The 24,072-nt window shown below is 53.5% G+C and overlaps 8 protein-coding genes across 8 annotated transcripts; 4 read left to right on the top strand and 4 right to left on the bottom strand.

Moving 5' to 3' along the window:
• Positions 1–207: 207 nt before the first annotated feature.
• Positions 208–2,957, top strand: Triagg1_4792 (uncharacterized protein; the record flags this gene model as incomplete). Its single annotated transcript, XM_062899234.1, has 3 exons — positions 208–242; positions 294–1,059; positions 1,176–2,957. The coding sequence occupies 3 exons, from the start codon at positions 208–210 to the stop codon at positions 2,955–2,957; spliced, it is 2,583 nt and encodes an 860-aa protein (XP_062756372.1).
• Positions 2,958–3,819: 862 nt separating this feature from the next.
• Positions 3,820–5,563, bottom strand: Triagg1_4791 (transcriptional regulator family: bZIP; the record flags this gene model as incomplete). The annotated part of the gene is made up of 2 exons (XM_062899233.1): positions 3,820–4,625; positions 4,681–5,563. 2 exons carry the CDS (start codon positions 5,561–5,563, stop codon positions 3,820–3,822), a joined length of 1,689 nt encoding a protein of 562 aa, XP_062756371.1.
• Positions 5,564–6,048: 485 nt separating this feature from the next.
• Triagg1_4790 (uncharacterized protein) lies at positions 6,049–6,357 on the bottom strand (the record flags this gene model as incomplete). The annotated part of the gene is made up of 1 exon (XM_062899232.1): positions 6,049–6,357. The coding sequence occupies one exon, from the start codon at positions 6,355–6,357 to the stop codon at positions 6,049–6,051; it is 309 nt and encodes a 102-aa protein (XP_062756370.1).
• Positions 6,358–8,924: 2,567 nt separating this feature from the next.
• Positions 8,925–11,673, top strand: Triagg1_4789 (uncharacterized protein; the record flags this gene model as incomplete). The annotated part of the gene is made up of 5 exons (XM_062899231.1): positions 8,925–9,131; positions 9,194–9,313; positions 9,374–9,637; positions 9,718–11,450; positions 11,520–11,673. 5 exons carry the CDS (start codon positions 8,925–8,927, stop codon positions 11,671–11,673), a joined length of 2,478 nt encoding a protein of 825 aa, XP_062756369.1.
• Positions 11,674–12,457: 784 nt separating this feature from the next.
• Triagg1_4788 (uncharacterized protein) lies at positions 12,458–16,297 on the bottom strand (the record flags this gene model as incomplete). Its single annotated transcript, XM_062899229.1, has 2 exons — positions 12,458–16,153; positions 16,223–16,297. The coding sequence occupies 2 exons, from the start codon at positions 16,295–16,297 to the stop codon at positions 12,458–12,460; spliced, it is 3,771 nt and encodes a 1,256-aa protein (XP_062756368.1).
• Positions 16,298–16,644: 347 nt separating this feature from the next.
• Triagg1_4787 (uncharacterized protein) lies at positions 16,645–17,390 on the top strand (the record flags this gene model as incomplete). The annotated part of the gene is made up of 3 exons (XM_062899228.1): positions 16,645–16,713; positions 16,798–17,208; positions 17,265–17,390. 3 exons carry the CDS (start codon positions 16,645–16,647, stop codon positions 17,388–17,390), a joined length of 606 nt encoding a protein of 201 aa, XP_062756367.1.
• A 461-nt stretch (positions 17,391–17,851) lies between these two features.
• Triagg1_4786 (uncharacterized protein) lies at positions 17,852–19,845 on the bottom strand (the record flags this gene model as incomplete). Its single annotated transcript, XM_062899227.1, has 3 exons — positions 17,852–19,259; positions 19,313–19,736; positions 19,797–19,845. 3 exons carry the CDS (start codon positions 19,843–19,845, stop codon positions 17,852–17,854), a joined length of 1,881 nt encoding a protein of 626 aa, XP_062756366.1.
• A 429-nt stretch (positions 19,846–20,274) lies between these two features.
• On the top strand, positions 20,275–24,058 carry Triagg1_4785 (uncharacterized protein; the record flags this gene model as incomplete). Its single annotated transcript, XM_062899226.1, has 6 exons — positions 20,275–20,485; positions 20,554–20,613; positions 20,667–20,829; positions 21,611–21,717; positions 21,758–22,321; positions 22,407–24,058. The coding sequence occupies 6 exons, from the start codon at positions 20,275–20,277 to the stop codon at positions 24,056–24,058; spliced, it is 2,757 nt and encodes a 918-aa protein (XP_062756365.1).
• Positions 24,059–24,072: the final 14 nt, after the last annotated feature.

The raw sequence follows: 24,072 nt of genomic DNA, 5'->3' as shown, positions 1-24,072 counted from the left end.
TTATCAGCTTGACGTGCCAGCAAAAGTGCCAGAAGCAGAAGTGAAGCATAAGCCAGACATCACAGGTAGGATCAGCGCGCTGGGATGAGATGAGTCAAGCGGCATGACATGCAGCAGTAGCTGCTGTTGGACAGACGTGCTCTCCACCTTGATACATAGCGTCGCACTACTGATCCAACAACGGTCTCTTGTCGAGGAATTCAAAATATGCGTCTTCATCGATATGCTGGGGGTCGTCGTCGGTTCGTCTCATTTGTATTCCATTCTTGGCGCAGCATAAACCCAGCTCTCAGACTCATCTCGGGCCGTGATCGTGAAATATTCAAAGCCCTGTCCAGCCTGCGCCTGCGCGCATCAGGCTTCCGCCTAGAGTCTCTCTTCTTGAGTCACGGAAAGAAGCCCGTCAAGCGTCGTGGCTTCAGACCCAAGGAGTCCTTCATGGACCAGCACCAGCCGCTGTCTCATCGCCCCAAACAGTCCTTGAGCATCCCACAAGGGAAGCGATACGTGTATAAGCCCCTTAGAGAAGACAAGTGCGTTCGGTTCCTCACTCTTCAGCCGGGGTCAGGTTCTGACCCTTTAGTCGGGAGCCTCGAGTTCGGGAGCCTCGACCCGGCGGACCTTGCACAGCTTCCACCTTATGAAGCCATCTCGTATGTATGGGGTACTGGTGGTCGTCTCTTCGAGCTCATATGCGATGGCGCCATCCTGCCGCTGACGCAGAGCATTCGCGATGCGTTGGTGAGGGTTCGGCTGCCGGATCGGCCTCGCCGACTGTGGGCGGACCAGATATGCATCAACCAGGACGACATTGCGGAACGGAGCCAGCAGGTGAAGCTCATGAATGCGGTGTATAAGAATGCCAGCAAGGTGCTTGTGTGGCTGGGGAGGGATGTAGACGGTGTTGCTGCGGATGCGGTGCGAATGGTGCATTATCTGGATGGTGTGTTCAAGGATGACAAGGCTCATGAGAAGTTCAAAGTTGATCACGAGGAGAATCTGGTGATGCAGAGCTCGGAGCGTTGGATCCCTCTGTCAAAGCTGACCAAGCTGCCTTGGGTAAGTACATTATATAAACCCTCCGCTACCGCAAGATGTGATGTCTCGAGTATTGACGACATTACTCGCTTTTGATCACTTGCAAGTGAGATCAACTTCTGACATTAAGCCTCAAGTTTCACCGAATATGGATTGTTCAAGAGATTGGAACTACCGCCCCGGCGACTCTATACTGGGGAGACACCGAGATGGACTGGGACATGCTCTCCTTTGTCGCCGGGATCCTCAACGAGAGATACCACCACCTACGCACGCGCTTCTTCATTGGCACCTCCAACATCCGCTACCTTCACAAACGCTTCGTCGAGCCAGACGTGGAATACGACCAGTTCCACAACAGAGGCAACTTTGCCTACGAGCTTCACCGCGCCAGGCACCTCCTCGCACAAGACCCTCGCGACCACGTGTACGCCTTCTTGGGCCACTTCTCCCTCGGCAAGGGCAGCGAGGAGCTACAAAGCCTCGTGGTGGACTATTCCAAGAGCATCGAGGAAGTGTATTTCGACGTTGCGGTGAGGGGCCTCCGCGGAGCCAACGATCTCGTCATGTTGGCCGCGACGCATCACAGCCGGCCCAACGGGAAGAGGCGAGCGCCGGGGAACGAGCAGGAAGCGGACTTGCCATCGTGGGTTCCCGACTGGAGGGACTTGCCGATGCATATTCTGGGTTCGCCTGCGGTGCCGCATCGGGCGGCGAAGGATACCAGGCCGGATCTCACCATTGATGAGGACAGACGGATCCTGCATGCTCGTGGTGTTAGGGTCGATGTCGTGGAGAGGCATTCGTGGACGATTTACGGGACGGCGTTTCAGGTGCGGCAGGACGATCACGGGCCGAAGAAGAAGTGGTGGAAGCATCGTCCAAGGGAGAATAGTCAGGCCAGCGACCATCAGTCTCAGCCTCAATCCCGGAATCAAAGTAATGATATTCGCTCGCCCAGCAGCAGCAGCACCTCAAGAGGGGGCAAGAATACAAATACCACGAGAGGCAGCAGCAACTACCACCGCGGCCGCAACTCTCATCAACGACGAAACAGCCAAAGCGAACAATCCGGCTCTCGCACACACCCCATGGAAGTCCTCTGGAAGCACATCTGCGGCTACCAAACCTTTACCCTCTCACGCATATACCCGCCCTTTCTCAAGGACCCTTGCTCGTCTCCCTCTCCGTCCCCGTCCATCCCCACGACCTCGCACGATCACCACAAGTCCGCCTTCTTCGCCCTCATCCAGACCCTCACCAACGCCTGCACCGGCATGGACCGCTCGCGGCCTTACTCGTCCATTTCGCCGGATGAATGGCTCGCCAGCGGAGCAGCCTATCTCGTGCGCTCTGCACTGCCCGCGTCTTCATCTTCGTCTTTATCGCCTTCGCAGACGTTTCCCTCTTTCTCTTCCCAACACTCAGAAAGCAACAACAACAATAACATCACTTATAACAGCAGCAACAGCAGCAACAACAGCAACAACAGCAACAACAGCAGCAACAACAGCAACAACACCACTAATAACAACAAAAACGTAATGTCCAACTTCTTCGAGAGAGCAAACTCCCTCGCCTCGTCATCACACACCCCCATCTCCCCCGCCATCCACGCCCTCTCCCTCACCGGCGACCCCTTCAAATGGAGCCACGAAGCCACCCTCATCACCCGCTACCGCCGCTTCGCCGTCACCCGCAACGGCTACTTCGTCCTCGGGCCCGACGCCCTGCAGGAAGGCGACGTCGTGGCCGTGCTGCGCGGCGGCAAGACGCCCTTTTTGCTGCGCGAGGTGACGGACGGCAGTGGCAGCGGCAGTGGCTGGATCCTCGTCGGTGAGTGCTATGTGCATGGGTTGATGGATGGGGAGGGCTGGGATGTGGAGGGGGCGCAGGAGGAGGTGTTTTCGATACGATAGGGGGGGAGGAGAATGAAACAGACTGGTTTGTCAAAGGGGGCGAAGGGGGTTGACTATGTGACGGGACGTGGGCTAGAAGTGTGTATGCCCTTGTATAAACACCATCTAACTAATACACTCGATGATTCTTCACTATATTCAGTACCGAGAATGAGTCTCTGCAGCCATATACATGGTCCATCCTCACTGCCACGATGTGATATTTAGGTAGTTGTCAAGTGTACCTAGTTGTGACGTGTTGTAAGTGTAAATGACTGTCCATCCTCGAGCAAGGCCACAGCTTTTACGCATCACTAGATAGATCCCAACTCCTCTGCACTCTTATTCTTCTCCGCAAATAGATTACTGTTCAGAATCATCCTACGCCATGACTTGCTCTCACAGCTCATGTTAACTCTACACATATACATCATTACAAAACCTCACACACACATACAAGGCACATCTCGAGTAGGCAGGAATTCAAAGTACATCATGAAAATATTTTTGGGCATTTCATATCCACTCCGCTTCTGGCCGAGTGAACCTTTGCCTCTCATCTATCTATACAAAATCCAAACATGAAAAAATAAGACGCCAACCCTATCCGGCCAGCTCGTGAGTGGAAGTCGGGGACAGATTATGTCGCGCCCCTAGCTAAAAATGTGACAAAGGAAAATTGAAAAAAAGCGAGTAAAGCTACCGTCGATATTTGTGACCCGTCCCATTGTGTGTCCCAATTGATTCCCAAATGAAGAAAAGATAAAAACTCCGTCGCCGTTGCCTGGTCCAAGATTGTGTACATATGAGCCCTGGAATAGGTGGATAGAAACAAGCCGCTAATTAAGATGGTTTCGTGCAAAAAAAGATTTTTTTTTTAACCTTAGAGATCCATAGTCAAGATCTCTAGCCTTGAGACAAGAGACTCTATGCTGGCGCTTATACTTTGTACTCGGGCCATGGCAAATGCGGCACTGACTTCCTCTTCGGTGGCATCGACAAGCTCGATTCTGGACAGCATCTTCTCGGGCTCAATGCCACCAAAGATGTCGACGTGTGTCAGGCTGTCAGTGTCAAGGGCTTGGGACTCAGGGCGGGATGCTGTAGGCTCGGCGTGGAAGAGGGCGAACTCGGGGTCTGCCTCAAACTCCTCATCGACTGGTGCAGCCTCGGTTTGGACAACGGGAGCCTGCTCGATGGGTCGCTTGATGACAGGCACCTCAACCTTCTCGTCATCAGACTGGAAGGTCTGCTCGACGAAGCTGGATGTCTTGCCAGAAAGGATGCTCGACTCGATAGGAGAAGGCACCTCGGAAGTCTCCACAACGAAAACCTGGGGCTGGAAGTTGAAGCCGTCGAGGTTAAACATGGAGTAGTCCATGCTCTGCTCAGGGATCATAGCCATGCCAATCTGCTGTTGAGAAGGTTGAGCGCCGTAAGGGTTCACGTCCTTGACGGAGCGCTGCTCTGGCGACTGCTGAGGCTCAGGCTTGACCTGGGGCTGGGCAGCCACGGAGGGGTTTGAGCTGAGGTGGTCCAAGAAGTTGGAGAATGAGGGAGAGGAGAGGAGCATGCGGGTAAGAGCAGACAGGCGCTTGTTCTCCTCGACAAGAGCCCGGTTCTGAGCACGCAGATCGTTGTTCTCGGTGACTTTACCGGAGACCTCAGACTCGAGCTGGGTGATGTATTCTGTGAACGGTTAGTAAAAATTCTTTGTCATGACTACATTCATATAATATCTTACCCTTTCTTCTTGATCGGAATGCACGGGCGGAGACCTTGTTGCGCAGCTGTCTCCGCTCTTTGCTGCTGAGCTTCTTGCCCTCCTCGCTGGCCAAAAGGCGTTCGTCCTCATCCATTTCCTCCTCATCCTTCTTAGACCTACTCAGGTTGCTGGTGGGAGTCGGGCTATCGGATGGCGGAGGAGCAGGCTTGGCCCGCATCGAGTTGAGAAGCTGAGTGATCTTCTGCTCGACAATGGGGTCGTTGTGAGGCGACAGCTTGCCACGAGGCTTTGACGGGGCGGGCTGGCGCTGAGCCTGTTGCTGCTGCATGATGTGCTGCTGCTGCCTCTGTTGGGCATGAGCCTTGGCCATGGCAGCCTGAGAGTGCGCACCAGGCCACAGACGGCCGACACTGCCTGAATGGTTTGTAAGGACTGGCGAAACGATGTTCTCCTGCTCGATGTTGCTGGGGTTGATGGTGGAGAAGAGCTGGGAATCGGCGGGCGACTCAAAGTCCATGGCCTCGGTCGGTCCAATGGTGGTCTGCGAGGGCGAGGTGTTGAAGTCGAACACTTCGTTCTCGGGAGTGAAGCTGGTCAGGAAGTCGAGGTTTCCGAAATCCTGGTAGCCCGCGTTGCTCGACTCGTTGACGGCCATTGTGTTGGCGATGGCTCCGGGCACAAAGCCGGTCTGCTGGCGGTACATGTCATAGTTGTGACTGGGGCCGCTCAGGCTGGGTGTCGTCATCATGCTAGGCGTCGTCACGGCGGCGCTGACAGGGCTGGCGAAGATTGGCTTGGATGAAGACGAAGGAGACACGGACGGCGAGCCATAGCTGGGCATGGCATCGTACTCTGATAGATCGAGCAGCGCGTCCAGGTCGACGTTATTGTTGTCCGCCATGATAGCGGATCTGCCGGCGAAAGCGAGGTCGTTGGGTTCGAGTCGGTCTGATGCAAAGAATGATGCGTCACGACGGTTCGAAATGCAATGAACGGCTTTGTGTTTGATGGTTCACAAAGTCGCAGAATAATCAAAACCTTGGAATTAAGGATGTGCGAGTATTGATGAATACAGGTTTGAGTGCAGGATAAAGGTGACGACGACCGGTTTTGGGGGAGCGGCGATATTATGGTTGACGGGAATCTTAGCGGCTGGGCCTGAAGCCAAACGGGGGGCCGTGGCCACTACGGAGTGCTGGGACGTGCTAAAACACCTGGGCAGGCACCTGGAAAAGCTGCGCTCTAGGGGCTGCGCGGAGGCCCCTTGGCGTCTGGGCAGAGGTTGCAGGGGTGCGGCGGGGGTGCACGCACAAACGGGGCAGTGGACGCGTAAGCCTTTTTTTCCCTGAGCATTAAATGCAGTGAGCGGCCACTAAGGCGCAACCACTAGGCGCAGCCTTTGGCCTCTTTGGCCCAAGTGCGGGATGGATCTTTTGCAGCCTCTGCCTTTTGCTTGTCCATTGCCTGAGGGATGACGACGCCTGCCTGGCCGCCGGTCCACTCACAGCCGCTGGGCTCGCTCTCGTTAAATCCTCGAGCAAGCTCCGGTCGGGTGCGCCAACCGAAAGGCCAGCACACAGGCTCGGAGATTCGCAGGGCTGACGACCAAACCGACGACGCAGGCCGCGAGTCCAGTCCAGTCCCAGCGACTGCGATACGATAGTGTACAGCACAGCAGTCGACGAGATGGGGCATGGGCGATGCTACTGTGCTATCGAAAGAAGATGTGCTACAAAGATAAGCCCAAGGGAATTGATGGTGCTGGTGCTGGCGCTGGTGCTGGTGCTGGCAATCCGGACAATCAACCACATCAGTATTGCTGCCGGACAGCCAGTGTTAGCATCTCAACTATCGATTGATTGCTCCGGCTCCGGCTCCGTTGGCTCAGAATCCAAACAAAAAGGCACCCGAGCCCGTTCGCTCGCTTTTCGCTTTGGACTGGGCGTCGATAGTTTGGCTTTTAGGCCTAGGACCTGATCATCAGCAAACAAGATTCGTTCGTTCCGCTCCTTCGGGTTGCTCAACAGCCCGACGGTTCGTAATCATTCCTCCAGAGGCGCTACTTTGCCGGTACTCCCAGCCGCCTCAGAAGCCCACGTAACTCTCCCGCTGGTTCATGTATCTCCCAAGTCCATCCAACTGCTTGCGAGACCGTCTCCCCACTGTGGTGGCTGTGCACACCATTCCATCTTGTCCAAAGCATCAAATCCTGGTGGATGGACTGCTCGGTCTCCGAGCTGCTGAGTCACCACACTCGCTCGTCACGTGATGCTGCTCTCGCATTCGCTTGCAAGCAGCAGATGGAGATTGGCGGTGGCAGTGTTTCACAAGAGCATCTCGTTGGCTCAATCAAGCCCTTGCCAGCGTATCGCCGTTTGTCTTGATTGGCTCACACAAGCGTATTTCATCCTGCGGACGGGCCCGACTCCTGTCGAGCGTTGCCCGTTGGTTTGTCGACAGCGAGCCAAGGTCAAGGTGGCCATTGCGTTGCCGTGGTTGCGAAACATGATCTGCTATGCCCAACACGCCGTGCTTTGTTTGCCGTGAGATTGCTGAATTCATCTCTTCGGTTCCAAGGTCGCTAATTCACTCTCAAAGCGGCATGTACGAGCACATGTACATACGATACTCGCATCTACCGCCAAGGCCTGGTCCGAGTCAATGCAATCTCTCCCACCGCTCAGCTTCAGGATTGCTGTGGCTTAGGTCCTTGCCAACGTAACAGCAGCATCTAAGCCGGACCAAGCACCATCACTACTCCGTACTCGTACTGGTAAGTAGTTTTTCTGAATCCTCCTTTTCTTGGCCTCTGTGATTACTTTGCCGCCTTGCCGGTGCGCAGGAAACCATGTCGCCGGGCAGCGGCTGAGTCGGCAGTGAAGCTGCTCCTGAAATCCTCGCTGGGCGGAGTACCTCGTATGAAGAAGACGAATTTTCGAGAAGCATTGGTTGAATCTGAGGAAATGCCTGGCCCGTTGCCTTTCTCGCCTTGTTTCAATCACAATGCCCACCAGCCCTGCTGAAACTGTCTAAAGCTCCCAAGGCTATGCAACCCAACACGTGTGATGTTTCTATTTTTGACAATGCGACGTGTACCTTTTTTGCGATTCAGTTCGCCCTTCTGGAATATTGCATGTTTCCACAAGCAGCCCCGGAGTGGTGTTGATCTCAACTGACAGCAAGCCGTCCATTTGCGGTCGAGTCTTGATACCCACATGCCCACCCAGCACGGCTTGGACGCCTCGCCAAGAGCATCTTGACGTTTCAAAGTCTTCAGTAAGTTTACATAGTACATATTGATCCAATTCGTCTCTCGAGTATCCAATCATTATCCGGCTGGCTGTTCCGTGGCTGTGTTAAAGCCGAATGGCGTTGCGGATCATCGGACAATCTCTAGTCTCTGACATAATTCCACATGTCCGCCGTTGTCGAGATGTGGGTGCTTGAATCGCTATCCTGTTTAGGAAATGGATAGACGGAGAACGGCTTGGACGGACGCAAAACGGCGGTTTATTGTATCTCCGCCATCCGCCTCTTGTCTCCAGGTGGATGTGGTGGACTGTATTCCATATAATCAGATTGATATAACAAACTGCCAAGCAATGGAGCAATAAAATCACTAGTCTTGGACCATGGCGTTGCTTCTCACTTCTTGCTTTCTTGCTTCCTGTTTCTTGACATGACTTGACATGTGCACATCACATGCGAACTCCTGTCGGAAAGGGAACAATGTTCTCCCAGCTCCCACGTGATTATGTAATAAAAAAGCATCAAGCTGCCCAACATCATGAGAGAAACTCGCGTCAAAACTGCCAGATGGTCACGCATCTGGCTTCAGCACCTGATCAGTCAAAGCCCAGCCAGCTTCAGGCAGAGCCTTTGAAAGCGGCTGTTTCTGTGTTGCCACGGCCCGCCTCGCCGTCCGCTGGTATCGGGAGCTGTCGGCCTGCAACTCGAAGACGATAACGGGCGTCAAGGCTCTCTTTGTTCAGTCGCTCCGGACCCACGCAACTGTTTTTCCCGTTTTGATTTGTTTGCTGCTCGTGCTGCGTTCCTCTGAGCCGGACGACCCCTCTTGGTGCTTGTAACCGCCCAGCTGAGCGAGGGTTGATGCAAGATCCCAGCAGCTCGCTGATGCAACCTTGGGCGCGTGCTGAGCCGGTGAACTGTGCCTCTCTGCTGCTATGCTAACACTGCCCCCGTTCCTGGAAGACGCCGCGTTATGATATACATGTCTGTATGATAGCCACTGAAAACTCAACATGGGAAGAGCACGACGAGGCTTGGTCCCAGGAGCCGCCGCTGGGCCCAAGGAGCGGCACAAGAGAACTCAAAGATCGCAGTATCGCAACCCCTACTCGCCTCGACATGACGCCTTCGTGGCAAAACCGCCGCCGCCAAAATCAAAGCATCACTCATACTTCGAGCTGGTTGAGAATAAAGAAAAGAAGAAGAAGCTCGAGTATCAGGTACACAGCGGAAACGCTCCCCGTATGCCTGTCGCGTAGTGGAAATATACTCACAATCTCAGATCACGACGGAAAAGACCCCGCCACCGGGGTTCGAGTTTGTCCCCATCGGCAACCCCCAGCTTACCGCAGCCTGCAAGGAAATATCCCGCGAAAAAGATGCCATGATATTTATTGTTTCCGTGCGTTTACTACCGTCGTGCGCGTGATATAGCATTATTATCTAATCCTTGGCTTCTTAGAATGCAAAAGGTCTTGATGAAAGCAGCCTTGCCAACCAAGTGCATCGAATTGGCCATCATATCAGGCAAGTCATTGTTGAGGAAGCCAAGGCGAGCATCGATGACATGCCTCACCTTATCGGTGCGGTAATAGGCGCAGGCCCTGAGCCCATTCCTGAATCCCAGAGCGCCTATCATGCTCAAGTTGATGCCGCCATTAGGGACCTGTTTCCACGGATTCCCAATACTGACCGTCAGATGATTATCGAGCACTCCTTCACTCGGGTTTGTATTTTCTCCTTTCTCTCCCCATCTTTCCCCATGACACAAAAAGACCAAATGGCGAACAATAATATCTTCCTTAGGGATCAACTAATCGATCTGAGCATCCTGTCGGCTTCTCAGAAGACATTCCACTCTCTCGCAGAGTCCAGCTGGCAGTCCTTGCCCACATAAGGCACACTCATACGCGGTATGATGCACTGTTGAGGGAGACAACTTGGCAGAATGCACGACGAACTGTAGAATCTCTGTGTCTCGACATCCTCGTTAAGTGGCGGGGAGATGAGGAAACCGGTCGCGACCAACTGGACGAGATCCTGCGTGAGGTTGTGGTAATCTCTGATTCCGAGGATGATGACGATGAAGATGATGACGACGACTCGACCGACTATACGTCGGACGAAGAAGAAGCTGATCATGCCAGGCTCACACCCATGCCTGTGTCTCGGTCAGCACAACCTATCCGTCTTATATATCAGCCAGATCGCTCCCCTCCTAGGTCCTCTGTTCGAGAAGCGATCCAAGTGTTTTCTCCCCCCGCTCCAAATGGGGTAGCATTGGGGCACACTGATAGTGGTCGCAGAGTTGACAGGAGAGCTCAGCGTGGGTTCAGAAGATACCGCGCCTGGGAAGAAGCCATCAGACGTAATCGAGTGGAAACACCAGTGGCTGGGCCGCCCTCTCTGGATACTGCCATCAGTCATGCCGCATATCAGCCTTCCAGGCCTATTGGGCCTTCTTATGACATCTATGTTCGGCCATATGACAACCCAAGTCCAGTGGCTCATCCCCCTGGAACTTCCCCAAGTTTGAATAGCCGGATACAACGGCCCATGTATGAGGTACCATCTTCTTTGACTTCGTCACCCTACCGTGGTCCGCCTATAGATGCTCGGCCTTCTCACGAAAAGGTAATGTCCGTTGTGCCGTTCTCAGCCAGCACGTCATCTCGCGATCTGGCTTCTTCGGCTTCCAGTCATTTCTCAGACATGTTGGTGCGGTCTATTGAGCCGGCATCCCCAGCCGTGCAGTCCACATACATACGCACCCTACCCCCAAGGAGCCAAGTCTCGGTAAGTTCTTATGCAACACCGGTCACACCACTGGCCGGTTCTCAGCATCCCCCTAGGCTTGTTTCCAATCCAGGAGAAGGAATCCATTCTTGGGACCGCCCCCCAGCGCCGCATGTAACCTATGATGGACCGCAAAATGCCTTGGATTTCGATGCCATTTCCAGTAGAGATTCCATCCGTTCGCATGACTTCCGTGGCCAGACATATCCGCATCCCACGGCATATGGAGCACCGCCAGCATCTTCTTTTCCTCATCCGGCGTCAGGCAACCCAGTGTCAACTTCTTCTTCCAGGCTTCCGGAGATGAGGAGAATCGTTCTAAATGCAACCCGCCCTGGAGAGCGGTCAAATCCTATCCTTATGGAGGATCGAGGCGGATACTATGAAAGGGTCAACCCTCGACCTGAGGGTAGCGGGAGAATTCAACTACGACCCACTCGCCCTGCTCAGCCACCGGTAGAGGTTGAGGTCCAAACCACTGTCAGGCCTCACACGATTTTTCAATGGGAAGAAGATTCGAGACACAGAGCCGAGCGCCGGGGTGTTGCAGAAATCGAGGCCAATCCTCTATTCGATTCTCGCCCCCGTCCACCCCAAGCCCATACTCACCCCTACCCTCCTCGCGACTACTATGGCGCACCGAGGCTTGAACCACTGACCAAAGAGCCGGACTACAGAGTACAAACCCGGCAAGTGCCTAGTGGAGAGTATGCTGCACCACCTCCTGAGGGTTATTGGGTCATGTAAGTTGCAGACGCTCTTGTTTAGCATACGCCTTGAATTTGCTTTGGTTCAATACTCATATGTTGCAGACGACAATACGGTGACAGACAGGTCCCACGACCTCATCCCGAACCGATTTATCATCCCGCCACACGACCCCCTGGGGTAGATGAGCGGTATGACACTAGACGAGAGCACCCGGGCCTAGGTCAGCCAGTATCAAACGTAATTGTTATCGACTGATTACGTGACGTTTCCGGCTCTTGGGTTCCGATGTCAGCTCTCCTGCCCCTTTGTTCCTTGATCTTTTCTACATCGAGTTCCAAGCCCAGGCATTGCGCAACATTCAATGATGACGATTATGATGAGCACATCAAAGAGTTTAGAAGCATATACGGTTTTGTTTGTTTGTCTTTCAAAAAAATGGCAGGGCAAAAAGCATGGAGTGGAGGATTTTTGCTTGGTCGGACTCATGTTTATATACCCCCCAACGCTCTCCTTTTGCCGGATCCCGGCCACGTGGAAGCACCACTATTAGATACCCAGGGGGAGGCATTGGCGGCTGTTTGTTTTGTTTTTTTTTGTTTTTATTTGTTTTATTCGGCATGATTTGGAAAAGAGCATCAATGATGGAACGACACGTGCGAGTACATGATGCATCTTATGTTAGAAAGGGGGGGTAGAATTGAAGGCGAGCCGAGTGTTGAGTTTATTGTGTTTTAAAAAAATGGACACTTCAATTGTGATGTTGCCTCTTTTTCGCCACAGCTTACTATTACGAAAACATAAGAACATCATGAGCAGATTGTAGAACAAGTAAATATGTATTTATTTCGAGGACAACAAAAAACTAAATAGTTAACCACGCAACCCACATTTCGCTCACATTGTAGCGTGAGTCCAGCCAGCTCTCTTTCTTTTTTATGACCTGTGGGTATCCCATAAGATGCATACAAAGGCTATTTTCACCCAATCATGCCGTCATTTCTTTCATGCAAGAACGCTTCTCTCCTTAGGAATCCCGCCTTTAGTTCCGGCCTCCCCTCTTCCCCTTGCCCACTCCCGAGCCCGGGCCGTGTCTCTTCTCGGTGCCCAAGCCCCTTCGGCCGGCAGCGATGCCGCCCTTTCCGCTCCTAGGGCCGCCGAAAGAGCCGCCGCGACCTCCACGGCCTCCACGCATCGGGCCGCCTCTTCCACGGCCCCTGCCGCCGCGATCACGCCCGGGGCTGATGCTGTTCTTGACGGCCACGGCGTCGTCCTCGTCCATCTCGTCGCCGTCGTCGCCGTCCTTGGAGCGCTTGTTGGAGAACTTGAGTCTGCCGCCGCGGCCGCGCTTGGCAGCATCGCGGCCCTTGATGGCGGCGACGTAGGCGCCCACGCCTGAGTTTTCGGCGCCGCCGGCCTGGTCGACGTCCATTGCGCCCTCGTCATCGCTGTCCTTGCCGAGGATGAGCTTGCCGTCGAGATCGGTCTTGGCTTTTGTCTTTTGGGGCTTGCGGAGCTTGACGGGCTTGGTGGATGATATTCTAGCGAGGGCCTTCTTGTCGAGAAGGTCGAGGGGCTCGTCGTCGTCTTCGACAATGTATGTCTTGCCGCCCTTCTGGGCCTTCTTCTTGGGTCTCTGTGCGCCGTCGTCGTCTGACCCCTCAGACTCGTCCGAGTCGCTGCTATACAGAGCGCGGTCGTATTCGTTTTCATACTGTCGCTTGCCGTCGTCTTCTTCGTCGTCTTCACTAGCGTCGTCGTCGTGGGCACCCTTGGCAGCATCCTTCTTTCTCTTTGCCCTCTCCTTAGTCTTGCGAATGTTGGCGAGCAACTTCCTGTCAGTCTCGGGGCAGCTCTTGTTGATAGCGTCGAAGCCGAAGCGGCGGACCATGCGCTCCAAGATGTGCTTTACCTTGGCCTTGAAGTGACCCTTGTGTTCGTTGCTCCAGATGATCAAATTGGGTACCAGTGTATCCAGCCGCGGCATCATCAGCTCAACCGGCAGGCTGATGACGCAGACCTTGACGAAGCCAAGGCAGCTCTTGACAATCTCCCGGTTATTTGAAGTCAAGAAGAGATCCATGGTTTGCACCAGGTCCGACAGAGTCTGGTCGCTCAGAGATGATCGGAACTCGTAGAGGAGACGGCTGATGGCGGTGACTGACGCAGAAATCATGTGGGGGGTGCTTCCGGCCAGACCAGCGCTCACCATAGTGAAGAACTCTTCGATATTGGCAGTGGCGGCTGGGGCATCGCTTGGCATGTGAGGCACCTTGCTGTTGTCGATGACAGCACCGTTAGCAGCCGCCATCTTGTGCCCCATCTGAACCAGGAGGTCGTAGGCGCTTTCACGGGCTCGTTCGTTGTTCTCCTTGCAGCAGATGACAATCTCGCTCAGAACAGACGGGATGAAGTGAAGGCAGTCATCAGGGACAAAGGGCAACAATGCAGTGATGGCAGCGATTCTCTCGCGTCTGGCCGGAGCAGAGACCTTCTCTGAGCTGGAGAGGATCAGGGTCTGCAGCTCAGCATTTCGCTCCTGCAGAGCAGCCTTACCAAGCTCGGAAGTGGCAAGCCGTGGTATCAGCTTGTAAGCCTTCTTCTGCAGCTGAGGCTCCTCCTCCTTGTTGATAATTACGGAAGCAATCTCAAACAATGTAGCGAAGCTCTCTCGTGGGAGGTATGCCGAAATGGTAATGACAAGATCCATGAGGGTCTGTGCAGTGGACGGCATGTGATCCTTTGACTTTTGTCCTTGAGCGGGCTTTTCAGCGGCTGGTGCATTCTGAAGTTCTCCTGCAAGCATCTTGCTGACACGGTCAAACGTGTCCATAAGCTCCTGGTTTGGCGTGATGCTGAGGAAAGCATTCACGGTTTGCAGAATGGGGCCTCGGCTCTGGGGCAAAGTCTGGGTATACACGTTGAAGAGAACCGCAAGCATGTTACCAGCAAACTGGCCCAGATATGCCAAGTTTTTGCGAGCGGCATCCTTGGTTACCCGGCTCTGTAGGAGGAGGTCCTCCTCCTCCTCTTCGATGTTTGCAATGGCTTGGTTGGACTCAATCAAAGTCCTCAGACCTCGGCAGATGTCCAGTCTCAAATCGACTTGCTTGTAGAGAAGATTGGCCAGAATTTCAGCCATAGCTTGGTCGAAAGACTCCATCAGGTCGAGCGGCAGGTCGCAGTAGCCCGGCAGAGTAGACCAGATTTGCTGCACTAGCGTCTCGTAGATCTTGATCTCCATAGTCTTTTCAGCTTCTCCATGATCCAAGACCTTCTGGAACATGATTTCACTCAAAGGCACCATCTCACTCTTGAAATGAGCCAGGTTTGTGTTGCTAATGTAATCTCGCAGGATCGGGAACAGCCATGCTCTTCCGTTCTGACCCTTTACGGGCTTGATGATGTTCAATGGGAGAATGGACAGAACCGCCTCAGGGCCCATAGCTCGAACAGCCTGGCCCAGGACCTCGTCTGCCTCCTTCTTGTTCCGGAAGGACGGGTTTTCGCGGATCTCTCCGATAGTTCGTGTGACGTTGAGCATAATTGGGTTTGCCCTCCATCTCAGACTGATGAAAATAGCCTCCAGGACATTGAAGGTCTGCAACCAAGCGGCTTGGTATTGAACACTGAGGAGAGACTCGGCCGCCTTGGCAATTTTATCCAGGACCTTCTCGTCGTATATTGAGGGCTCAACAATAACCTGTGGCGGAATGCAGTTGGCAATGAATGATACCAGACACTCGGAGGCCGAGATTCTAATGTTTTCGGAGTCAGACTGAAGGAACTGTGCTACCATGTTGAAAAGATCGGGAAGGTTTTGGAAGGTCTCATCAGCTTCAACCTGTGCAGACACATCGTAGCCTCGGGAAAGGATCGCAAGCCACGGGGGGACAAGTTGGGTATCGTTCGCAGCTGGTCGCAGCTCTGAAATGATTTCCATTAGGCGAGGCAGCTTTGCTGAAGTGAGTTCGTCTGTCATTCCCTCAAAGATCAACTCGAAAATCTCAAAAGCAGCCATGGTCATGTACTCGTTGCCCGTCTTGGCAATGTTTAGGAGGAGTTCACAAAGAGACTCGATTTTGGTGCTCGGCCAGCCACCGCTCGCAGATGCTACTGTCTTAATCAATTGAAGTGCATGGATCAATGCCGGATCGTGCGTCGTGCTGGGCGCCTTCTTGCCCTTTCGTGCCTGGACAGCCTGTGCTGCAAGATCCTCCAAGTTCTTCAGCGCGGTGTGGGCGCACATGTCCGCGGCTGGGTGATCCGTAGAGGGGCTTGGTGGGGGATTCTTGAGAACTTTCTTGAGCGCATCTTGAGATCGTCTTCGCACCTTGGGCCTCTGGTCCAACGCTAGATTCAGCAGTCCGGCTACAGCACGCCTCGGTCCAATCTGGGTAACGGACAGTTCCCATGAAGCGGCATCTTGGGCCAGAAGAAGAGATTCTAAGCATCCAATTGAAGTCCTGAGAAGAATTGGCTCCGCATCCTGCGACAACAAAACCGGCGCGAGCAGCGTAAGGATCTGCGTAAACTTGGATCGAAGCAGAGGCTGCGGTGCGAACGGGGTGACTACGTCGAGAAGATAGACCACCGGAGTGGCCAATTCGATGTTAATGTTTCCATTGCTCTCCGCCTGCTGAAGGAGCGCGAGAAGGGCAGCAAAGTATCCAGTAGAAGTCGGAGCTGTGTTCTGCTCCTTCAAGGTTGATTCGACCGCCTGCAAGACAACGACAGTCTAAGCGCACACAAAAAAGTCAGCCAATGCAGCCCGCATAGCGCTCTCTGAATACACGAAGACGCTCACCTTTTGCTGACTCTGAAGCCCCGGAGACTTGATCTTGTCCAGCTTCTCAGCCAGAGTCGGAGTTGGAGTCGCCATCTTGTCGTAGATATCGTCCAAAACCTCTTGAGTGAGAGAAAGCGTCCGCTTCGCCCGCTGCAAAATTCGAGGCAAGCAAGCGCACAGCACAAAAAATTCCTTATCGTAATCCCCGCCAGTCGATAACGATAACGATAAATGCGCCGCACAGGTGGAGTGTGGCTCAGCAGCGTATGCCAATACCCAACATTCGACATCCTTGTATCCGAGCTGTCGACGTACCTGTGGCCCCTCCAAGCCTCACCCAAGCTCCAGCGGTAGTAATTGGTCGTCAGCTTCTGGGGGATCCAGCTTCGCAAGTTCGATTCCGCTCCGGCCACTGAACTGCGCAGCTTCGGCGAGGAACCATGACTTTCCTCATCCTTGTGATTGGAGACCTGCACATCCCGGACAGGGCGCTGGACATTCCCGCCAAGGTACGCCGAGCATGAAAAGAGCCCCGGCGGCTTTACCCTGGAGCTGGTGTTGTCACCGTTGCTAACTTGCGTCCGCCCCTCTAGTTCAAGAAGCTGCTTGCGCCCGGCAAGATTGGCCAGACTCTATGTCTCGGTAACCTCACCGACAAGCACACCTACGAGTATCTACGGTCCCTGTCGCCGGACCTCAAGATCGTCAAGGGCCGCACCGATGTCGAAGCCACGTCTCTCCCCTTGACGCAGGTCGTCACGCACGGCGGCATCCGAATTGGCTTCTTGGAAGGCTTCACGCTTGTTTCCAACGAGCCCGACCTGCTTCTAGCCGAGGCCAACAGACTGGACGTCGATGTCCTGTGCTGGGGCGGCACTCACCGGTTCGATGCCTTCGAGTACATGGACAAGTTCTTCGTGAACCCGGGCAGCGCGACGGGAGCCTTCTTGACAGGAGCAAGCCTGGATGCAGAGCCTACGTCTCCAAGCTTTTGCCTGATGGATGTGAGCTCTTCTATGTACTCTATAATCTTTAGCAATGGTACTGACTCTTATGACAGGTCCAAGGCATTTCACTGACTCTCTACGTTTACCAATTAAAGACGGATGAAAAGGGAAATGAGAATGTGGCGGTAGAAAAGGTTACTTATACAAAGCCTGTGGAGCCATCTACAGGTTCATCATGACACACCTGACTTAATTGGAGAGGGAGAGGATGCTCAGCTAATAGAAACTATTGTAATTGCCGACGGCAGAGGTAGAGAAGGAGTCAATACCCGGGCCAACCCAATTATACATTATACAGAACAACTTGGTGCTTGTCGGTGTACAGGCTTACCATTACTTTCAAAATATGGGAATCTTCAAAAGCACAAAGAATAACTTTGATTATATGTGAAATGTCCCTGCTGAACGGGATAACGGACAAGCCGCAGATCCAAAGAACCAAACAAAGCATAACAATAAATTCAATTATCATTCAATAATTCCCGTCGCTTGGTATCTCGAGCATGAAACAAGATTCAAGTTCGCCTAATAATGCATCCCGAAGTGACAGTCGTGAGTGCCCACAGTAACGCCCAAACACATCCTTGCTCAAAACTCCTTGTAGTTTTCCCCTCTGCTCTTATACGCTTCCGGGCCGTCATCATACCATCATACTCCTCCGTCTAGAACTGATCCTCTCTTTTGTTGCTAGACTATCGTCTTCATAGTCATCATCGGGATTCATTGTAGAAGGCTTTGATGTAGTGGTCCGTCTCCGACCCCGTTTCTTTGGTTCCTTGACTACTTCCTTCTCAGGCGGAGGCGACTCGCTCGTAAACTCATACACATCGGCCTCTGCCAAACCGCTGCTATCAAGGTTGATACTAACATCCCTTGATCCCTCGGAGGACTCTGCGTCCATTAAACCATCGTTCACAATTCCCAAGCCTTTTGAGGCTATGCTCGAGGAACGCTTGCGGCGTTCTGTAACGACGCTGCTTGGAAGGATGTCTGTAGCTATTTGCTTTGCTGCCAGAGGGCTTGCTGGATTATTGTCCATATCAGACACTGCCATCTCTCGTTTGCTCTTTGTTGATTCAGGCAAAGCGGCTTCGTAGTTGCTGACCCGTCGAGCGTATTTCCCTTCTCCAGTTACGGCATCAAATAGCTCCTTGGTTGGTCGTCGCATCTTGGCCCTCAGGTTAGGCTCAGTATAACTGATAGTCGTCCGATTCCGCCTACTAGGCCGTGATGTCTCTCCGCTGGACGAAATGTCAGAAGGAGGAGGCGTGTCTCCTCGTGATCCCCTAGGCGATACGTCCGCTGCCAGAGAGCCAGGCGAGAACAATGCTGATTCTCTGATGGGGGCTGCTAAGTAAACCGCAGCATCCGAGGATCCTCGAGGTTCAATCGTAAAGATGGGCAGAGCTTCTGCTTCAGCGGGTAGTGGGTTCTTCGCTTTTTGTTTTTGTTGATCAAATGCTGCCCTCGACTTTGTTGCATTGAGTTTAGCTGTTGCTATCTCATCAACCACCGATGGCTTCATCTTGGAAATCTTCCTTGGGGAGTGAATATCGTCGTTAGTGCTCTTGACTGCCAGCGGTCTTCGAACGTTTTCTGAGACCTCCAGTTGCGAGGTTTTTCTTATCTTAGCGAAACCCCTCGCCGACCTTCCGTCCGTCTTTTCGACTAATATCTTGCCAATACTACTCTCATTCGTTCCTTTCTGAGGCTGATCGTTCTCGCTGTCGTCTCGGGCTTCAAATTTCCGCTTTGACCCGGCCCTAACGGGCAGAGTCGGTGCAGCAACCACAGTATGCTTAGGCTTAACCCGGTCACGCTTTTGCGCTATCTGCTCCTCGCCATCGTCTCCTTCGTCAGATTTTGACGATGCTAGTGCGATTGGGGGCTCCAGGCCCTTTGTCTTCTTTGAGCTTTCCACAGGCATTGATCTAGTCGGTGAATCGATCTTGACTGGGTCCTCTTCGATGTACTTAGAAATTGGTGGAGGGCCCAGTTCAGGCGACTCGATATCAGCTTCTGACCTGAGAGCCAGAATTTGTTCAGGACTATACAGTTGTTAGCATGTCGTTCATCCCTTGCGAAAGTCGAGTTGACCTACTTCATTGATCTCCGGGAATTGCTCCTGTTTTCGCCGATGAAGCCAAGTTCTTCAACATCTTTTGCAATTTCGCGTAGCCGCCTCTGGGATGGACTAGGCCGACTTGCGCTGAAGCGGTTCTTTGATCTTCGCTTAATCATGGGCGAATGTCTCTTCGCGGGCGGCTCGAGGCCCAATTCTGCAATAAGAGAGCCCCATTCCGTAAGTTGCGACTCTAATTTGGCCTTGATGGCCATCGCGTGATCTGCTATCCTTCGCGATTCGCTGTCGTCGACTTGTTTTTCTAGCTCCAGGATGCGGCTACGCAGCTCTAGATTTTCCGACAGCATGCATGCGCACTCATTTTCCAGTTCGCGGATTCGAAGGGCTCGGATGTTGTTTGTCTTTGCGAGTTCTCTATTCTGGCGAAGCATCTTCTTGCGAACTGAATGGCATACTGTTAGCACGCGCGACAAATCAGATTTGGATGCCCGAGATCACATACGCGTTTCCAGCGTTTCTGTCGGCACCGGGATTTCGTTGAGCCTAGCCATGGCTGCTCACAAGACACGCGTGTCTGCCACGCAAATGGTAATGGAGGAGAGTTTTACAGCCAGAGGTGGTTATTGGGGTATCAAAAGCGGTTGAGAAGTCGGTCTGGAAAGCGCTTTGGGCGGGATAATTTTGGTTGTGTCATTATTTACTCCGCGACCTGTTTGGGCATAGCGCAGGTTTTTCTCTCTACCACTCGCAAACCGTTTGTACACAAAAGCTTCTGGTTGCTAGGGTGAAGACCACGTGAATCTAGCTTCTGGAGCAGCCCCCGCTAAGATCTTGGAAAGAAACTCAATACAATTGCTTGGTCTACATACCCGAAGCCCGTTGATGCGTTTTCTGTGAATGACAGCTGCACTTGTCTAGCCAATGATTGTTCGATAAGGAGAAGGATAATATCCCACACGCAAATACATTCATCACCCAAAATGTCGTATCCCACCAGGTCATTTTCATCGCAAGTGCGCGCTTCGAGCTCAACCGCTTCAGCTCCACAGTCACCGGCATTGTTGGCTCGAATCGAAGAGAAGAAGGCAGAGCTTGAGAATCTTAAGGAGCTGAGAGACTTGAGCGCGACAGTGGCAGCTCAGATGGAGGCCTTGGAGCAGAAGCTCACCACCTTGTCAGACGGAACTGAGGGTAAGACGAGCTCACTTTGAATTGTGCTTATGGAGATCCATGAGAATTGGGACTGACAACACGGGCAGTGATTGCTGCTGTAGTTGGTAACTGGCATAATGTGCTTCGTGCCATCAACATGGCTTCATGTAGGTCTAGTATCGCCGCCCTGGACGTGTACGGCTACTTAACAAAAACATAGCAAAACTGGCAAAAACAGCCGCTGGGCCTGCCACAGAAGACGCATCAACATCCGCGGTGCAACTACCTCAAACTCTAGTACGAATTCCCACGGAGCACGCACCAACATTACAGGCGCAAGCCGAAGCAGTAGAAGCGGCAGCCGACGAGTCTATGACGGACGCGTAAGCTAGGATGGGCAAGAATGATGGTAGTAATTAACAGCATCGGATCGACCACTACTACTGCTTGTATGCGAATGGTTTTTTGAGGAGCTCGACTCAAGCTTGTTGGAATCGACTGGCTACCTTATCATGGGGTTATACGAGGCAAGGGACATCGCCACAGGGGTCAGCGCACATGCTCTTGGATGCATGCATGCTGCACATACTCCGGTACTTTGCGGCCAACCTTTCCTCTTGATGTCATGGTTTCCCGGCATGGCAAGATTATGCCCTAGAAGATGCTCCTCTTTGCATCCCGGAAGATGGAGTTGCAGATCGAAAACCTTCGATGGGAGGCATCCTCAGCCATCGTCGATTTTATCGGCAGCTTCCCACCCTTATCGCCGGTACCCTGCCGCGCCACCGATGATACCAATCCGAGACGCGTTGCCTCGGCCCCGGTCGCGATGTCGCTTGCAACTGCGACACAGGCGGCTTGAAAGGGGACCTGGAGCGATAAAACTGGCGACCTGGGAAAAGGGAAATGACGATGGGCCAGCAAGGTTGAAAGCAAGCAGTGTGGACCTTGGCGCAGCAGAGCGGAAGGTGGAAGGAGATCGAATTCATTTCATTTCGGCTCCACCACTTGGCAACCTGTCTCACCCGCAATCAACATTGAGTCCAAAATAGCTTCCTACAGCAGAGCTGATTTACCCCAGAGATTATTTGGCTATCCTGCTATACCCAAACCAGCATCATCACAGCAGCCTTGGTTCATTTCACCAACTACTAGTTGAAATAGAAGACTTCGCGAACATATTGGTTTCGGCCCCGCAAAGCGCCCACGGCCGCCCGAGTCCGGCCTGTCCGCGAAATTAGACCACGGTTTTTTGGTCCTGTCGGCGAAGAGTACGGAGTCGTAGTAATTAATTTCTATCGTATCTGATAGAAACCCCCTGCGTGCGAAGTTTCCAGTCCAATCACGCCCTCGGCGCTTCGCAGGCACCATCTACAGCTGCTGCGACAATGGCCCGGCGCAGCATCGCAGTGTCGTCGCCGGCAGAGGACGTTGCCTTTGGCGTTGGGCAAAAAGGGGGCACTTGTGATGTCCGCTTTGGAGCCGACATCTTTCAGCGACCCGCGAGACCGGGCAGCTCTCGTGACGTTTACGAAAAACTGCCGACTCATCACACGCCAAAGCAAATAACGACGTCGAAGCGGAATTTAGCGGGTGATAGCGTCGTCCAGGATCCCTGTCCAGGTCAACATCACAACCAGGGTCACTGGCCATCGGATGTTGCTATTACCAGTGAGCTGAAGAAACATGGCATAGCAACCTCTCCTCCGGCCCTCCGTCGAGCAGCCAGACAAGCCTCACCCCAATTTCGTCGTCGACCAGCCGTTGAAACAGAGACTTTTCAGCCTCTCGATTCCTTGCGAGAAGCGTCTACTCTGGACATCAACAAGCACAATTATGAGAACACGGGGTCATCCTCCACTCGTGCATCTCAAGGTGTGTTGGCATACGGTCACAATCATCTACTCTCTCATTTTCCTTGCTTGCACCCAGTCATTGACATACTTTGCGCTTCTCCTAGAGCGATTCGCCCAAGTATACGACCTACTAAGGGACACTATTGGCGAACGCACCATCTGGGAGCAGGTCAAGAGGCATTCGGCAGGCCAGTTTGAATGGCTGTTGACCCATCTGCCGTCTCCGAATTCCAGCATTCACGACAGCTCCTCTGAAGGGTACGCGTCTGAGCACGGAGCTGACGGCAAAGTTTACGTCTGCAATCTGGTGCTGCAGAAGAAGAGAGAGCCACATAGCGACAGCGAGTGCCCGCTCAATTCATATTATCTGCTGGCGACGCCTCTGCAATACAGCGCCAACTGGACCGTGGAAATGGAGGAGCCTCGGATCGCCGGTGACGACGATTCCCTCACCTGGATGGACCATAGCCGTCCAGTAACGCCGCCAATGAAGGTTCCCGAGATTGTTCTCGCCGTTGAAAATGCGGTTTCGCCAGCGTTTACCGCGGTGAGCGACAGGAGCTTTGGCGACAGCTCGTCACGAGCCACCTCATTCTCGCTACCGCGGATTGAGGACTCGCTGGAGGAGCTGGACCGGCTCGAGGACCAGTTGGAGGCAGTCAACGAGTTTACACAATCTCAACAACTGGCTCTGCTGGCCAGACAACTACCAAAGGTTGCGTCTTACTCAACACCAGAAGAGGCAATGAGAGCATTCAAGAGATCGACGGTATCTGGTGCACCAGCCACAGTTCGCTCTAAACCTGCCGAAAAGGCCATGATTGCGCTGCCGCGTCGTTCTGCGTCTCTAACCGTTCGGGAGAAGAGCCCTGAAGAGCCAGCCAAGGGATCCTCGAGTCGTCGGTCCGGCCTTGGTGTATTCATGTCTAAAGCCGGGAACACCCTGGCAACGGTGGCCAAGTCGTCTATTCGCTCATCGAAAACGCCTACAGTTCCCAGTTTTGAGTTGCCGGGTAAGGCTGTCGCTCGACGCTTGAGGGAAGTTCGCGAAACCCGCGAGGCGCATCATGCGGCGGCTCTCAAGGCGTTGGAGGCCCCCCCAAAGCCGAGAAGCAACAAGGCCTTGCCCAAGCCTACCTTTGAGCTACCTGGAGATGCCATTTCGCGGCGCAAGAAGGAGGAAAGTGAGGCTAAGCTGCGGGCCCAGGAAGAAGAGCAGCGCAAGAGACGCGAGTTCAAGGCACGACCTGCTCGGCCAAACTCTACGCCTAGCACGCTTCCCCGCGACACCGTGGCAAGCCGAGCTCGTCAGGCCAAGATTCAGGAGGAAAACGCGGAGAGGCAGGCGGCCTTGTCTCACAAGGTCAAGCGACTGTCGCTGGGTCTCGTGCGCGATGAGCCTACGACGCCCACCCCAAGCAAGGCGGAAAAGCAGCGTGGACGTGGCTCCATGATTGCGGTCGCAGAGTCTATCAACCGGTCGATACTTGCATCCATGGTCACAGGCACCAAGAGTAAGAATTCGCTATCCATTGGGGACATGATGACCCGGTTCCGGTCTAAGAGCAAAGAGATTCTGGGGCACGATTCTGCAAGCATCACGGAGAAGAAGAGTCACGAGAAGAGTGACAGACCGATGACTGCCAAGGCTGCTCGAGACGAGGCTGCTGAGCGCTCTAGAATAGCGAGTCGGGAGTGGGCAGAGAAGAAGCGTCGTAAGGAGGTGACGTCTCTGAAGCAAATCACGGGGCAATGAGGTTGCGGTTTCAC

This window comes from Trichoderma aggressivum (genome assembly GCF_033847375.1).
Source record: "Trichoderma aggressivum f. europaeum strain CBS 100526 chromosome Unknown scaffold_015, whole genome shotgun sequence".
In the NCBI taxonomy this organism is placed as follows: Eukaryota; Fungi; Ascomycota; class Sordariomycetes; order Hypocreales; family Hypocreaceae; genus Trichoderma; species Trichoderma aggressivum.
The sequence above is the reverse complement of the archived record's forward strand: the minus strand, read 5'-3'. Positions and strand labels throughout refer to the sequence as shown.